Raw genomic sequence first — 17,366 nt, 5'->3', positions numbered from 1 at the left:
AGTCATGATGATGACGATATAATCGTCGAAAACTCGGCAAAAACCGAAAGAATTGTCGTTCAATTGTGACCTCACCGCAGATCCTTTTCCACGTAGTTGAGCAGCAGGTCGATCCATCATCTATCTCATCATTAATAATCGGAAGTAAATATGTTGTAATGACAGTAGAACACGTTAGGTGAAGAGCCCGTTCATACTCAGTACAACAAATTTTGCCGTTTGAACAAATAAGATGCTTTGTATTATCATCGAAAACACTGGCTTGCCTCTAATGTAAGAATTCTTCAATCAAAAGAATATATGTTGAAAAGTATTGCTATAGTTTTGGTGCAGTAAATTTTGCCGCTTCGTTGAATAAGATGCGTTCTATTCTGATCGAAAACGCTTTCTCTGAATATAAGAATTCTACAATCAGAAAATTATATGTTGAAAATAAGCATTAAACATAGTTGGTGCAGTATCGTTACAGTTTGGTGCAGTAAATTTTGCCGCTTCGTTGAATAAGATGCGTTCGTTCTATTGTCATCGAAAACGCTTTCTCCGAATATAAGAATTTCTCAATCAGCAAATTATATGCTGAAAATAAGCATTAAACATAGTTGGTGCAGTATCGTTACAGTATGGTGCAGTAAATTTTGCCGCTTCGTTGAATAAGATGCGTTCTATTGTCATCGAAAACGCTTTCTCCGAATATAAGAATTTCCCAATCAGCAAATTATATGCTGAAAATAAGCATTAAACATAGCTGGTGCAGTATCATTACAGTTTGGTGCAGTAAATTTGGTCGCTTCGTTGAATAAGATGCGTTCTATTGTCATCGAAAACGCTTTCTCCGAATATAAGAATTTCCCAATCAGCAAATTATATGCTGAAAATAAGCATTAAACATAGTTGGTGCAGTATCGTTACAGTATGGTGCAGTAAATTTTGCCGCTTCGTTGAATAAGGTGCATTCTGCTGTCAACGAAAACACTGTGTTTCTCTTAATATAAGAATTCTCCAATTAAAAGAGTATATGTTGAAAATAAGCATTAAATATAGTTGGTGACGTATCATTACAATTTTGGTGCAGAAAATTTTGCCGCCTGTACACATAAGATGTTTTGTATTATCATTGAAAACACTTTCTTTCCTCTAATATAAGAATTATTCAATAAAATATAAGTTGAAAATAAGCATTAAACATAGTTGGTGCAGTATCGTTACAGATTTGATGCGGCAAATTTTGCCGCTTCATTGAATAAGATGCTTCCTATTGTCATCGATAACACCGGCTTTCCTCTACTATAAGACTTCCCCAATCAGACGATTAAATGGTCAAAATAACAATTAAACTTGGTGGGTGGAGTACCGTTACTTTTGCCGTCTCGTCAAATATGATTCGTTCATTTACAATTAAAAACACAAATATTATATATATGTAATATTGCAAAACTACGGTCTGAACAAAGTCTGTATCACTATACAGAATACAGAAGGCGCCGAAGAGTCTACCGAAAACAGGGGATGCGTACAATGCCTCAGTTCGTGCTCCTTTTAGTGCAGTTTTGAGGAGGTGGTGTGGTGTAATGGTCTGGACTGGGATTTACACTAGTGGACGAATTTGACTTATTGTTGGAGGCAAACTGACCGCAGTCCGTTATGCCCAAGAAATTACCGAGGAAATCGTCCCTCAAACCAGGGATCTCATTGACAGGAATTTTCGATTTCTGGATGACAATGACAGACCTCATGGAGGCAGAGTTGTTCACCAATGTTTAGAAAACTTGGGAATTGCCCATCTCGTCTTCCTCCATTATCTTCAGAACTCAATCTCATTGAGCTACAGGTTATAGCTTCAGTCCTAGTGCAGCAAATTGTTATGCACATCCTCTTATAACAACTTAATCTAAATATTTTAGAAAATATGGTTCGTAACCCACAAAACAACAACGAGAAAGATAAATCTGTGGGCTCAGTTTGAGTAGAATTCCCTGCTGAGGTAAAGTAGAAACTATATTTTTGGAAACGGTCATTGATAAATCCGTACAGAAACGATCCAATTTTATTTTAAATAATTTTCCAATGAATTGGAACTGTTCAGTAACAAGATTTAACGACGGTGAGGTTTTCCGACCCCGTACGACGCCTGGGCCAAGTCGTACAATTAATTGGAACGTGAAATCTTTAAAACTGAGATTGGGCAAAGTTTTGCAGTTTTGAAGCCAATTGGGTCGTTTGAGACGTTCGTCACGTCTGCATGGGACGACAAGCTGTGAAACTTGACCGTATCGCTATCGCTCTTCACTTGGACTTAATCGTAAGAGGAGTCTCCGACAGATACTTGTCCGAGATAGCATTACTCAATTTCCTTTGCGCCCTCTATGGTATCCCGGTTGATTATTGGTCCGCCGAGCTTCGCCGGCCTCTTTCCATTCATCCGGTTCATTTTCAATATCCTCCGCGACTACTTCTGCGGAAATTACGCTATCATGCTGTCGCCTCAAACCGCCATCGGTAAGATTTTTCCTCCCTTACTTCTCTCACTACTCAATATTCTGATAGAACCTGGATAATTGCAAGACTCGCACGATTCCATCCCTGGAACTTTATGGTTTGGTAAAGTCTGGGTAGAGAAATTCAAAACTCCAGATATCTATGCGTTAATGCTGTCTAGCTCTTTACATCGTATGTATAATGTGGGAGATTTTTCGTTTCAGATCAAGTGCAGCAAATTTTGCCGCCTAGGGAAATTCTCATTAAAAATAAACCATTTTTCTGAATATTATAATGGTACAATCTGAAAGAAATACGTTAGAATTAACAGTCAATTACGGATGGTGAAGAATCGTTTCGATCTAAATGCAGCAAATTTTGCCGTCTCATCGAAAAGGATGAGTTCATTTATAATCGAAAAGACGTCTTATCAACAACATTACAAATCTATAATTTGGATATAGTGAATTTACACTAGTGCCCAATATAATGGGTGAGCGTTCGTTTCTGCCTTGACGCAGCAAATTTTGCCGCGTCAGTAAATCATAAACTTGCATGCATCATGGAAACCGCAAGCGTTCAAATATTGCAAAACCGTTTTTACTATACCGTCTAATATGAAGGTGGGACGTAGTTTTAATCTTAGCGAAGCAAATTTTGCCGCCCAACCAAAAATGATGAATTTATTTTATCATCAGAAACACAATTAATCAAATAATATTACACAACAATATTTACAGTGCAATCGAATTTGGTTGGTGGAGTAAGATTTCAGTACATGTGAAACAAATTTTGCCGCCACACCAAATAAGGTGCAATGCATTTTCATTTGGACAGAACTTTTAACTGAATATTAAAATACGTACCACAGCCCGAAAGAAATGATAATTCAACTCGGTCAGGGATGCATTGCTTCAGTAAGTCCAACAATTTTGCCGCCACACCAAATAAGGTGCAATGCATTTTCATTTAAGCAGAACTTTTAACTAAATATTAAAATACGTACCACAGCCCGAGAGAAATGACAGTTCAACACGGTCTGGGATGTATTGCTTCAGTAAGTCCAACAATTTTGCCGCCACAGCAAATATGGTGCAATACATTGTCATTTAGACAGAACTTTCAACTAAATATTAAAATATGTACTACAGCCCGAAAAAATGACAGTTCAACACGGTCTGGGTGTATTGCTTCAGTAAGTCCAACAATTTTGCCGCCTCAGCAATTATGGTGCAATGCATTGCTATTTAGACAGAACTTTCATCCAAATATTAAAATACGTACCACAGCCCGAAAGAAATGACAGTTCAACACGGTCTGGGATGCATTGCTTCAGTAAGTCCAACAATTTTGCCGCCACAGCAAATATGGTACAATGCATTGCCATTTAGGCAGAACTTTCAACTAAATATTAAAACATTTACTACAACGAAAAAGAAATGATAATTCAACTCGGTCAGGGATGCATTGCTTCAGTAAGTCCAACAATTTTGCCGCCACAGCAAATATGGTGCAATGCACTGCCACTTAGACAGAACTTTCAACTAAATATTAAAATATGTAGCACACCCCGAAAGAAATGACAGTTCAACACGGTTTGGGATGCATTGCTTCAGTAAGTCCAACAATTTTGCCGCAACACCAAATAAGGTGCAATGCATTTTGATTTTAGCAGAACTTTTAACTAAATATTAAAATATGTACCACAGCCCGAAAGAAATGACAGTTCAACCCGGTCTGGGATGCATTGCTTCAGTAAGTCCAACAAATTTTGCCGCCTCACCAAATATTATCTCTCATTTATCGTCGAATACACAAACTATTCAAATAATATTATTCAAATTTAACTTAAAAGAACTATTTTTACAGTACAGTCGAATTTGGTTGGTGAGGAAAAATGTTAGTATCTGTGCAGTGCCAGTATTTTGCCGCCATATCATTTTACTAAATGTGTCTTAGAAAATTACTATCTTAATGAAATTTCGTTGAAAACGTCAGTTAGACACGTTTGGGGATGAATCGTTTCTGCCCACCTTCAGCAAAATTTGCTTTCCTTGCCATATCATTTCGTCAATTGGACGTCATTTCTTAGTTGAAAAGGTGAAGAAAAAAGTGAAAAGTTCAATGTTAACATGAAAATAAAAGAATTTATGTTCATATACTTCTGATCAAAAATCAGTAAGTACAAAAATGTGTCTTTTTCTTGTTTCTAATTTGATGTTGAATTGGCCAAAATTAAAATCTGATATATATCATTTTTAAGAGCCCTGAAGGTACAATCAAGTTCCGAATGCTAGACGAAGAATAAATTTTTTTTTTTACTATATCCTTGACAACCAAGAGAACATTATATGCATAAGTTGGTCGATAAATCTACAAAATGTCAGTCTTATCGGTTTAAATTTATGTATAAACATAAAATAAAAAATAAGTTTTCTTTCTTATTATAAAACCTTTGTAAAATTTATGCACGTAGATTATAGTTTACCATTGTATAAAACTCATTTGAGCCTTTGATCAAGATTGAAACCCCTTCTAATGGGAAGGTCTGAGTTATTTCCAGTAATACTTAAGCATCCCTTTAGGAATCATTATAGATTCTGAAACTAGTACTTTTAATCAATGAAGGTTTTTCCTTCTTCCGTTCCTTTAATAAATGGTACGTTTATCCTGACCGTCACGTTGGTCGAGTGAATCCTTCCGGATCGTCCTGCATCTTCACAGATTAAGGATTATTTCGTCCTGAGTGCAATTAAATCCGATTTACTTTGTTTCCTCCCAAGGGATTCTTAACAGTGTTACCCGGCCAATCTCTCACGGCCTTTCTAATCCTGTTTAATCATTGAAATGCGCCGGATTGTCGGTTGGGCAGTTTTGAAACGTCATTTTATGAATAATTACAAAATAAATGACGAGTTACGTGAAATAGTTATAAAAGTTTATTTACGCTATCAAACTTCTACTTCTTTTCTTGATAAGAATATTTCTCAGACTTTGATTTGATACAGTAATAAATCAAAGATAAAACGTAGTCTCATATAAAGATAAACATCTTAGTAGCGCTTGGTGCTTGTACTTTTTTCTTCGTCATTTGTACATTTTTGTGTTTTATTATAAGGCTTGGATTCATTCAACTGTTTATTTCTTTAATAAATTGGTCTTACGATAACGTATTAGTATTAATACAGACTCCGATAGGATAATGCTGGCTGGAGATAAACTCAGGGGTTATCACTACGGTATTTCAGTTTGTCTCATGCCAGTCACAACTCAGCCTCCGTTTTAGATAGATTTTTATTAGTCACTTTTGAAAATATTGAAATTATAAAAATGGGCGTTTTTCGTGGTTTCCGATTCCGGGCCGTTTTGGATATTAATCCAAACACGAGAAGAGTAGGTAACTGTGTTAAAAATTTTATATTATTGTAAATATTTTTGTTGTTCCAGGATGTCCAGAGCGAGATCGAGAGCCACAAAGAGGTGTTCAGCTCACTCAATGGAACCGGAAGAAAACTCCTGGGCAGCTTGACGTCCCAGGACGACGCCGTCATGCTCCAGAGGCGTTTGGACGAGATGAACCAAAGGTGGAACCACCTGAAGAACAAGTCCATGGCCATCAGGTGAGGTTGAAACTTTTGACCTCTCGCCCTCCGTACTACCCTCCCTCATAATTAATCCGAATCGATATTGTGACGTCACTGGCTCTATATCTGTACTACTCTTCCCATCTTTGCTGACCCAGACTCTCTCTGGCTGCAATGAAACATTTCCCGAATTTGAAAATCCTCTTTTGAATTAAACTAAAAATAAGCAACCTAAGGACGGTGAAAAAGAGAAACATATAAAACTAGTACATGTTAATTAGACACAACAAATAGCCTTGGAAATTTTTTAAAGAAAACTACTGGAATTGAACCCAGTACCTTCAAGGCATCGATAACCTTTCGAATATAAACCAAACTAGTTTCCCAGGCATAAAATCCTGATGATACGTAAAATTCCGATTGTATTATTACGCCAGCGAACGGTCCAAAACCGGAAATTATTGATTTCTAATTATTTAAATCGGGGTACGAAAATGGCTGTTCGTGGTATACCTCGGTTCTATTGGGTTAAAGCCGACGGAAGGAAATCGTCTTCTTATTGGATTAACAGTAAATTTCGATAATAGGTTTATTTTCCTAAATTTATTTCCAAGGGTAAATAACTCGTCAATATTGTCTTCATTTTATAATCATTTTTTGATTATTTGGAGATCGTGAGATGCGATCTGGTGTGACAGGTTTTAGAAAAATATTTTCTTTATCGTGCCAAAGTTTCGATCTTTATTGAGATCATCTTCAGGGCCTGGTATTTAAAAACATGGTTTAAATTATACAAATATGTAGAATGTGAAAAAATGACTTTATACAATGCTAGAAATTTTAGACTCAAATTTGATATTGGTTTTGTTCAAGGTAAGTTGCTAAATTACACTTTATTTAGTGTTGGGGTTTTACTGCTCGGTTGTCAATTTTTTTTATCAAAAAGAGTCACCTAGAAATTGTACAACTTTTCTATAATCCAAAACCATTGTTCTTTGTTGTTCTACTTTAAAAATAATTTTCGTCTCAGTAACTTAACTCAGTGCTTTTCTTTCTTATGGCCAGTTAGGCCCACCTGGTCGCTGATATATCGTCCGGTCCGTAACATCCCGCTTTCGTTTCAATTGGAATTGGGATCACAGTGAAAATCTTTTATATTTCACACTCTAAAATTTGATCTTGTTTGAAATTGTTTTTTTTTTTCGTGTGTGGAATTTATCGTTTTTAAGTTTAACAAAGGATAACCATATATTATCCAGTTTATCCACCCCCTAATACAAGGATTTGCCCTCAGCTCAAGAGGTGTTATATGAAATTATCCCCACGGCCATTACTCGATTCCCATTAGCTAATATTACGCGGTTAATCAGCATATCATTTCTAGTGAGATTTTCTTCTATAATTATTACACGTGTTTTCTAATGTGATTTGTTATTAACAAATACTTAGATATTATTAAAACTAAAAACCATTAAATTATTTTTTCTAGATCTTCAAGATAAGATAGATGTACTACTCGGGGTGCGTATCATTCTGCGCCTTTAAAAGCAATTGTATCCCCGTTTTGTGCTTAAAGCACACAGTTAAGTCCTAGTTCATCAAGGAACTTGATTAGTAGGCCCGGCTTCAGAGGTTGAATCACTTCTTCGTTTAGGTTATATGACCCTAAACACTTCTTCCTGCGGGCAAGTGTAGCACCACAGTTTGTTAGTAGATGTGTTGGTGTCTCCTCTGCCTATGCTTCTTTAAGTGTCCATTTAGCTTGCAGTGTCCTGTTAAGAATCCTATTAGGATTCGCAGTTTATTCCTGCTTCCTTTGACACATTCGATAGTTTCTTTTCTTCCGAAATTTGTTAAGAGATTCTTGGATTACCTGTGTCCAATGAGTGAATTCCATTGTTCCTTCATTTTCTTTTTTGTCCTTCTGTCTGAGATACTAATTAATAGTGTGGGTTCCTATGCCACAGAAGGGTTCGGGTCCTATCAGCGCTGCAGCAGCTCCTTTCCTTGCGAGGGTGTCTGCTCGTTGCCTTCTACTCCCATGTGTACTAGACCCAGCAGAGGCTGACCTTGTTATGCGTACCTAATATGTTTCATTTGGTTTTGCAGTTCAGCACCATCTTGGAACTAATGATATTTGAGCTTAGGTCTTTGATGGCTGCTTGGCTATCAGACATGATAGGTATGTTCTTGTTTTTGTACCCTTTATTCCGGTTGAGTTTAGTACATCTCTCGATTGCGTGAATCTCAGCTTGGAAGATACTGGTGCATTTTCCCATGCGTTCTGAGTATTTGGTTCAAAGACCGAATACTCCTGCCCCTAAACCTTCTTATATTCTAGATCCATCTGTGTACCAAAGGATGGTGCCATTCTTAAAAGAGGTGTTTCCCTCTCGTTCCCATTATTTTTTGGTACCTAGATTTTTTGGAAGTTTTGATTAAATTCAAACAAAAACAGTTCATGACGTCTCTTGGAGCCATGAGTATCGGATGGTCTTTCATTATTTTGTTGCTATCTCTCCATTTTAGTTTTATTCCTGTTGGAGGTTTCTCTTTGGTAAAATTAATGATAGTTTTCTGTGCGGTCTTTATTACCATGTGGTGTAGGGGGATTAATCCCAGTACTTTTTCCATAATAACTGTGGGACATGTTCTCATTGCTCCCGTTATGCACATGCATGCAAGTCTCTGTATTTTTGTGCCAATTGCCAATCTTCTTCAGATGTCCATTTAGTTTACAGTGTCCTGTTAAGAATGTGTTAGGATTCGCAATTTTTCCCTACTTCTTTTAATACATTCTGTTACCTCTTTCTTTACAAGGTTTGTTAGGTTCTTGGATTGTTTGTGTTCAGTGAGTTCCATTGTACCTTCAGTTTCTTTTTATCCTTCTGTCTGAGGTGCACATTAATAGTGTGGAATCCTATTCTATAGAAGGTCTCGGGTCTTATCAGAGGTATAGGAGCCCCTCTTCTTGCAAGGGCATCCAATTTCTCGTTGCCTTCTACTCCCACACGTCCTGGGACCCAGCAAAGGCTGACTTTTGCATACCTAATTTGTTCAGTTTGGTCTTGCATTTCATCACCATCTTTGAGCTAATGAAGTTTGAACTTGGGCTTTGATGGCTGCTTGGCCGATATGATACCTATATTCTATTTTTTGTACCTTTTTTCAGTTTAAATTATCTTTCAGTTGTATGAACCTCTGCTTGGAATATACTGGTGTATTTTTCCATGGGTTTTGAACGTTTTATTCCAGGCTCAATAGATAGATCCTACAAATTTGACCATCAAAAATACGACCAATAATAAAACAGGAAAATGGCATTTCTTTTTAGCTTGTTTTACTCATTTCTACACGATTTAAACCATTAGGTTTTTAATTATTATCTGGCTGATAATTTGCGCCTTTTGTCTTGTATGATTGTGAAAATTACCCATCAAAAAATGGATCCTAACAATATTATTATGTTCGTACTGATCGTATTCGTACAAATACCTAAGTTGTCTTTTTTTAAATTTTTCAAGAGAAAGTAGCAATAAACAAATAAAATGAAACAAAACGTGAAACGGGGACAAACCGAAAATCGCATGGTTTAGTCCGACCTCAATTACTCCGTAATCAGGTTCTACGGTGAGCTTTTTCTAAGAAGGATCCCTTCAGTAATTATCTCGTAGGATTTTCCATTGAATTCTCCCTGAAACAACGTACCACCGGCTTACAAATAAATTACAAATAAAAAACAATTACAAATAAATAAATACATTTTTCGGCGAAAATAGTATCCTGATTGCACGACATTTGAAAAAAGGAGGGAAATTTCGAAAATTAGGGATAGGGATAAGAGAGGCGTCCACAAGGCCTACTGCACCTCGACCTAAATAGTTCTATTGTGCTCCTCTGTTAATTTACTGACCAGCGTCAGGTTATTAACCACCCTCCACAGCTTCGCCAGCGGTTCTTTGGGTAGGATCTTACTTGTGGTTTATCTTCTTCTAGTTGCAAAAACCTGCACCTACTTAGACCTTCACAGAAACATAAAATGTGTTCTGCGGTCGTCTCCTCTTCCTGGCAGTATCTGCACAGTGTTTCTTCTGTCTGTACTCCTATTCGGTGCGTGTGCTTTCTTAAGTGGCAGTGTCCCGTTAGCAAGGGGCAGCGTATTTTAGTTCCAGGTTCAAGCCCAGCTGCATGGGTAAGGACTCGCAGTGGCTCAGTGGTGAGACCCCCGGCGCGTACCTAGAGAAAAGGCTGTGTTTCATTCGTGGCCGTGGACCGTAGTACTTGCGCATGACCTCCGAATTACCTCCCGACCTCGTGGGAATCGGACGGATCGGATTGCCGAGGGCGTATAGCCAACGAGGAGTTATGACTATGCTGCCGGCGTCCCTCGAATGCCTGAGGAATGGTGGACGGGGGAGGGTGCTTGTCGGTGGAGACCCTTGGGGTCCTTTACCGTAGGCACGGTACACCTCTACGGGGTGATTAAGGATTCCACTAAAATCGAAACCGCGGCCTTATCCGGCATATCGGCCACTTTTTCGTAACCCATTACTCGCGGCACTGGTTGAGTGCACAATCTTAACCCACCCCCTCGGAAGGGGCGAGCGGGAGAAGTCGGCATGTCGACAGTTTGCTGTAGGATGTGTGGGCTTCTACACCGAACCTCGCGAAAGAAGTAGATTTTCCGCGCTCGGAGGTGAGTCGCTGCTAACTTGAGAATCTAAACGTGTGATAAGGCCTGATCGGTTATGTGCGCACGTTAAAGAACCTCAATGTTATATTATGACATTGCGACCCCGAGTGGGAATCCTTTGTCCCATCAGGAGTCCAACTAAAATCCTGGTTCGGTTGCGGTTGCCTTCCAGTAGTTCTTTTGTCAGTTTTGCGGATGGTCCTTCTTTGAATCTCTTCGCGCGCCTCATACCTGCGGTAATGTTCCATCAGGTTTTTGACTCATTAAGGATCCGTTTTAAGATGTATCCTCTTTTGTGGGAGGCTGCTAGACCGCAGTAGGGTTCTCGGCCCATAGAGTGCATGTGGGCTCCCGTTTTGGCCAACATGTCCACCTTTTCATTGCCTCTATGACCCGAATGTCCAGGAACCCATGCCAGGGTCAGGTCATTAGTGCGGCTGACTTCCGTCAGCGCCTCCATTTTCAAACACTCTGTGCCTTATCCTCACATGAGGCTAAGGCCCTGAGAGCTGCCTGGCTATCAGAGAAAATGTCTATCTTCCGGGAATGTATTCCTAGCCTTTTTATTTCTCTGGCACATGGTTCAACCTCTATGATTTCGGACTGGAAAACTTACCTAGGTTTACCGTCAGTTCGGTCTTTGGGTTCACTCCAAAGACCTCAGCTCCCGTACCCTTGTCGGTTTTGGAGCCATCAGTATACCAGTAGGAATTTGCCTTTAGTAGTGTTCCTTTGGCCCATTCTTCCCGTTCTGGTTCGAAAGGTAGGTTGAGACGGGATGTTGATGTCAGAGTGGATCCATGTCACGATAGCTCAAGTGCTATGGCAGCTGCGTATTGAGCCGAAGGTCCTAGGTTCGAATCCCGCTCGTGCCTGATTTTTTCATTTCAACCAATACCTTACATAAAGATTAATTAATTGAAAGAAGTTATTTGGCCAGTCGGACCATGAAATATAATGGAATTACAAATAAAGTTTAAATAATGTGTTTTTCTTTTAAGGAACCGCCTGGAGAGCAATACGGAACATTGGAACGCTCTTCTACTCTCGTTGAGAGAACTGATCGAATGGGTGATAAGGAAGGATACAGAGCTGTCAAGTCTGACTACGATACAAGCTGACACCAATTCTCTCATCAAACAACAAGTAAGAGGCTTATATATATATATAAAAATTGTTTTCAAAAAACCCACATTCAAGTTGCTTGAAAAAGAAATGTGAGTTTGATTTAATTTAATAGTCCCTTTTATACTAAATCCAAGGCTTTAAGCTGCTTTTATAAACTTTTTTTCCTCTAGAAGTGCCCTAATTCAGGCAACGTATTCGAGATACCCTGATAAACCTATCTCGTAACTCTTACTTAAGTGCAATAATAAGTTTACATCTTTTTGCCCGACCACCCTCTGTTACTAAGCTCCCTTTAATGTCAACCGCGGCCTTTATTAAAATATATCCCGGCCTAAATGTTGCCCGTTTCTCTGCCGCGGTTAAATGTTAAATCACTCACTTAAACTTTTTTTTTGAGATTCACTTTTCTTCCGGTCTTATTTACTTCTGATGTGCTGACGTGTTTGGTCTCTTTTTTTTCTTCACGACAGGACGATCACAGGGCGTTCAGACGGCAGCTGGAAGACAAAAGGCCGGTTGTGGAGAGCAACCTGCTTTCTGGACGGCAGTACATCGCCAACGAACCTCCACTTTCGGACACTAGCGACAGCGAAGGTGAGAAAAATCTAATTCAACTTCAAAATCAAAATAAAACTATTCCACTGCATCATTATATTTATTTTAAGAGATAAACAGGTATATTTTATATAACAATTGAAATATATTAAGTTCATACATGGGTCTTGACGTTCCACCAAGGAAGATAAAAGCAGCACACAGGCTAATTTCTGACAGCAAACAAGACTATTTCTGACTTCCAGTGTAAAAATACCTGTTAATACACAACGAGACTAAACGGACCGGATTAATCAGGGGCAAAGTTCTAGAAAATGACGAACGCATATAGGTGAATGCTTGTTTTAATGATCATCATCACGAAATCAATGAAAACCCATTACTCGTTAGAAAATAAAAAATTCTAAAACAATTTTCCATATCTTTTCGACTATTTCCTTGCTCTCAAAAAACATATAATTAGCTATTATTGGTTCCATTTTATTTATACTATTAAAATAATCCACTTACAACTGGCTATGCCTTTTTTATTGGCTCTTTATCGGAATAGTCAAAATACTAGGATTTTCTTGTCTTTAAAAGTTTTCTGAGACCTTCGTAGTTAAATTCAATTGAATTTGTCGTTTTCTTTTAGATTAAAGGCCTATTCAGAGTTTGGTCTCTCCATGTGGCGGTGAATTTCATAATTCATTGATTTATCGGGAGATAAAATTTTGTCGTTATATTATTATAAAAGTTTTGGCTGTATTTATAAAAATAACCAATTACGAAAAGATTATTTGGAGATCGTGAGGTGCGGTCTGGTGTGACATAGGTTTTAGAAAAACATTTCCTTTATCATGCCAACGTTTCGATCTTTATTGAAATCATCTTCAGGGCTCAAAGTATTTGTTTTCCGTGTAGATGTGCCATTCTTGTGAGTCGTAGACACTCTCAACACGACTGAAGCGAGCCCTGAAGATGATTTCACTAAAGATCGAAATGTTGGCATGATAAAGGAAATGTTTTTCTAAAATCTACGTCACACCAGATCGCACCTCACGATCTCCAAATAATCATTGCGTAACACTCACTAAACACCAAACAAAATTACGAAAAGGTTAAGTTTTTTTATTGTGGTGTCCCTTGTTTAATTTGTAGTCAATATAAAATATTTTTGTATAAAAGCGAATTTAGCTATCGTTATGTCTTTGTAGGGTACATTGTCTTTGCAGTAACACTATGCAAAGATTGTTAATACTTTTGGTGTAGTACTCATACAAGATTCTGTTAGGTTTTTAACGCAGCATGTGATTTTGTATTAATTATATGCCTTTTTTACGAAAAAAAATTGGGATAGTAACAGACAATTTACCGATTCTTTGTCATCTTTCACCTTAGTCAAAATTGTCATATTGACTTCTGACAGTATCTTTTTTAGTAATGATCAAGTTTAGTTGGGTTTTTGATTTCCGTAGTCATTGTCGTAATAATCAATGAAATTATGTCTTGTAGGAATTCACCGGTAGTAAACTTTTGTCTCAATAGTCAGCTGTGTTTTTCTGTCATCTACGAACAGTACCATATGTGTCTTTGTAGTAATAGTCAATGTTTTAGATATGGGTCTTTGTTGGTAAGAGTGTTAAGTTTCTGGCTTTGTAGTAGCGAAAATTACATCAGTTATTAAATTAAATTTAGTTGTTTTTCATTTTCATAGCCATTGTCGTAATACTCAATGAAACTTTTTCGCAATTCGATGGCTTCGTAGGAACAGTCGATTCCACTGGTAGTCAACCTTGGTTGCAATAGTCGTGTGTTTTATTGTCAACTACAAACAGTATAATTTGTACTTTGTAGTAATAGTCAACTTTGTAGATATGGGTTTTTGTTGGTAAGAGTGTTATGGAATGGTTTTGTAGAAACAGACAGTTAAATTAGTTATTAAATGCTTTATGAAATAGTCAATTGTGTTTTTTATTGTCTCTATGAAATTGAGTTGAGTATTGGATTTTCGTGGACATTGTCGTAATAGTCAATGTAATTATGTATTTACAGGAACAGTCAATTCGCCGGTAGTAAGTCTTTAGTAAGTCAATAGTCAGTTGAATTTTTCTATCATCTACGAACAGTATTAATTTTATATTTGTTTTATAGTATTAGTTTTATATTACTATTGTAGTAATAGTCAATTTTATAGATACGGGTCTTTGTAGATAGGTCATAGATATAGATATAGTCTTTGCTTTGCAGTAACCACAATAAAAAGTTATAAAATCAAATTGAGTTCTGTTTTGCATTTTCTTAGGCATTGTCGTAATAGTCAATGAAATTATGTCTTTGTAGGAACAGTCAATTCTCCAGTAGTAAGCCATTGTCGCGTTTTAGGTGTGTTTTTCTGTCATTTACGAACAGTATCATTTCTGTCTTCGTAACAGAGTTAAATCAGTTATTAAATCTTTTATGAAATAGTCAATTGTGTTTATCATTGGCTCTATCTATATTCATATTGTTTTTTATTTTCTTGGTCATTGTCGTAATAGTCAATGTAAAAGGTGTATTAAATCGTTTAGGTAACAGTCAATTGTGGTTTTTTGCCTCTTTGGATGGTCAAATTGACAACGGTTTTTGCGATTTTCGCGGTCATTGTTGTAATAGTCAATGAAATGGGTGTTTTTGTAAACCGTCAATTGTGTTTTTCTGTCAACTTTTGTCAGTTTCATTTTTTTAGTAATAATAAATGTTAGGTGATTAGTTTTAAATTAATTATATTCAACAATAGGCAGGGCAAACCAACTAAAATGATTAACGATCGAAATCACGCGTTTCTGCATATTCATAATGTCTAGGGTTGATGTTGATTAAATAAATATAATAAATAAGTTTGAATAATGGTAAATAGTTTACTTTTTGTCGATCAATTTTGTCGGCTTTCATGGTAAATGGGAAGTTGGCAGATTAATTTTCAGTACATCGGTTAGCTTTTAACACAACGAATTCCAGGTCACCTTTTCACGAGACCGTGGCAATTCCGCTAATATATCAATTAGAAAACGTCGGGTATAACTTAGCGAAATGCAATCGGCATTTATAAGCCGTTAAAATTTATAGGGTGATTTATAACAATGGGAATATTGGACAGTTTATTAAAGAGAAGTTCTGGCTCTGGGGTTCCTAGGGTTGACCCCTGAGGAACACATATGTCGTGATTTGTAGAGGTCCAGGGTATGTGGTATTAACACAGGCAACTTAAAAGGCCCAGTATATAATATTACTTCGGCCCAGTAACTCTCACACTTTCCCGTCATTCTCAATTGATACACGGCGTTTTTATTTGTATTTATTAACCTCGCCTGGTGAATTGAGACATTCGTCTTCTTGGAAATACATTGAACATCTGGATTCTTTGGTGGTCCGGGATAATGGAAAAGAGATTGTACGAGAGGGGGTTGCATTGTTACTTCAAGTTCCTGCTTGGGACATCTAAGGCAGAGCATTTAAAGTGAACCACTTGAAACCTAATGGCCCATGTGGTTCTCCTGCTATAAAAGTATATTTACCTTCTTAATGGAGAAGAACCAGCTTAAAAAGTTTAATGTAATTAAACATTTTCACACTAAACTTACTCTATTATAGTTATTTGTTTATAGAATTTAACGATTGTTCTTTTTTTTATTAATAAATCATCGTTAATTTCTGAATATTTTTATTGTTTCAGTCGGAGGTGGTGACGATTCACGTGGGTACAGGACGGCTGAACAGCAGGCTCGAGAGCTGACACGCTGTATAAGAAGGGAAGTGAATAAATTGTCAGAAAAATGGAACGCCCTCATCGACAGATCTGCTAGATGGCATGACACCCTCGATGACACACTGACCGTAAGTGCAACTTCGAATCTAGGTTAATCTCTGACAAAAAACAAAACACGCCAAATAAACCCTAAGTTTAATATAATTTCTCATTCTTGAAGGATTCTTTTTGAAATTGTATAACTGCTGATGTTTGATTCAACGTCTTGGTTCCTTTGTGCGATTAAAATTTAGCGCGACGCCTCCGGACTGCGGAGCGGGTGGAAAAAGGGGCTTCAATTCCATTTACCCGACCACCCAGAGCACTTGAACCCCCTTTCCCTCGCAAGTAGTAAACGAAATTCCGCGTGCAGAAAATACTTTGTTAAGTCCTCCTCTACGGGGCGTGTTTCAATTGATTTATTTGATTTTTTCCCCTTGAGGAAAAAAAACTTTGTCAATTTAAAATCCGAATTTAATTTCGTTTAGCTAGATTAAATTGTTCCTGTGCCTAGTTTTACCAACGGAGGAAATCGATGGTGGTCGTTGAAATCAACTCCCCGCAACACGGCTCTGCATAGCGTCTTTCACAAACTGGAAAGCTCTTTTAAACAGGAATTAGCAGTAGAGTGAGTGGTATTGCTTGCTTTCATTCCTTCTTGAACAATGGCAATTTTTCAGTTTTTCTCATTGTTAAAAGCAATCTATATTGCGCAACCTCTCGGCTGTATATTTGACAAAAACGGAAAAGTGTCAACGTTTAGTTATTCCTATTTAATTAAGGTCCATCATCTTACCTTTTCAATAGGCATGGTTTTGAAATATATACTTTGTTTATTTAAAAAGAAATTAAAATTGAAGAAAATTATTAAATGTTTTATGAAATAGTCAATTGTGTTTTTATTGTCTCTATCAATGTTCAAATTGAGTTGAGTTATGGATTTTCGTGGTCATTGTCGTATTAGTCAATGAAATTATGTCTTTGTAGTAACAGTCAATTTTGTAGATGTGGGTCTTTGTTAATAAGAGTGTTATGGTAATGGCTTTGTGGTAACGGCAATTAAACCTGTTATTAAATCAAATTGAGTTGGTTTTTGATTTTCCTGCTCATTGTCGTAATAGTCAATGAAATTGATGGCTTGGTAGGAACAGTCGTTTCACTGGTA

The 17,366-nt window shown here is 37.3% G+C and overlaps 1 protein-coding gene across 11 annotated transcripts in view; it reads left to right on the top strand.

Annotated features, from left to right (window-relative positions):
- LOC106669519 (dystrophin, isoforms A/C/F/G/H-like) overlaps window positions 1–17,366 on the top strand; it is a 328,247-nt gene that overhangs the window by 284,033 nt on the left and 26,848 nt on the right. For all 11 annotated transcript variants that reach the window (XM_024227801.1, XM_024227799.1, XM_024227800.1 and 8 more), the window contains 4 exons: window positions 5,923–6,095; window positions 11,754–11,898; window positions 12,351–12,474; window positions 16,130–16,290. In XM_024227801.1, the coding sequence (XP_024083569.1) occupies window positions 5,923–6,095; window positions 11,754–11,898; window positions 12,351–12,474; window positions 16,130–16,290 (603 nt within the window). The remainder of the gene's footprint in view (window positions 1–5,922; window positions 6,096–11,753; window positions 11,899–12,350; window positions 12,475–16,129; window positions 16,291–17,366) is intronic.

This window comes from Cimex lectularius, unplaced genomic scaffold (assembly GCF_000648675.2).
Source record: "Cimex lectularius strain Harlan isolate CLEC.00 unplaced genomic scaffold, Clec_2.1 scaffold229, whole genome shotgun sequence".
NCBI lineage: Eukaryota > Metazoa > Arthropoda > Insecta > Hemiptera > Cimicidae > Cimex > Cimex lectularius.
The sequence above is the reverse complement of the archived record's forward strand: the minus strand, read 5'-3'. Positions and strand labels throughout refer to the sequence as shown.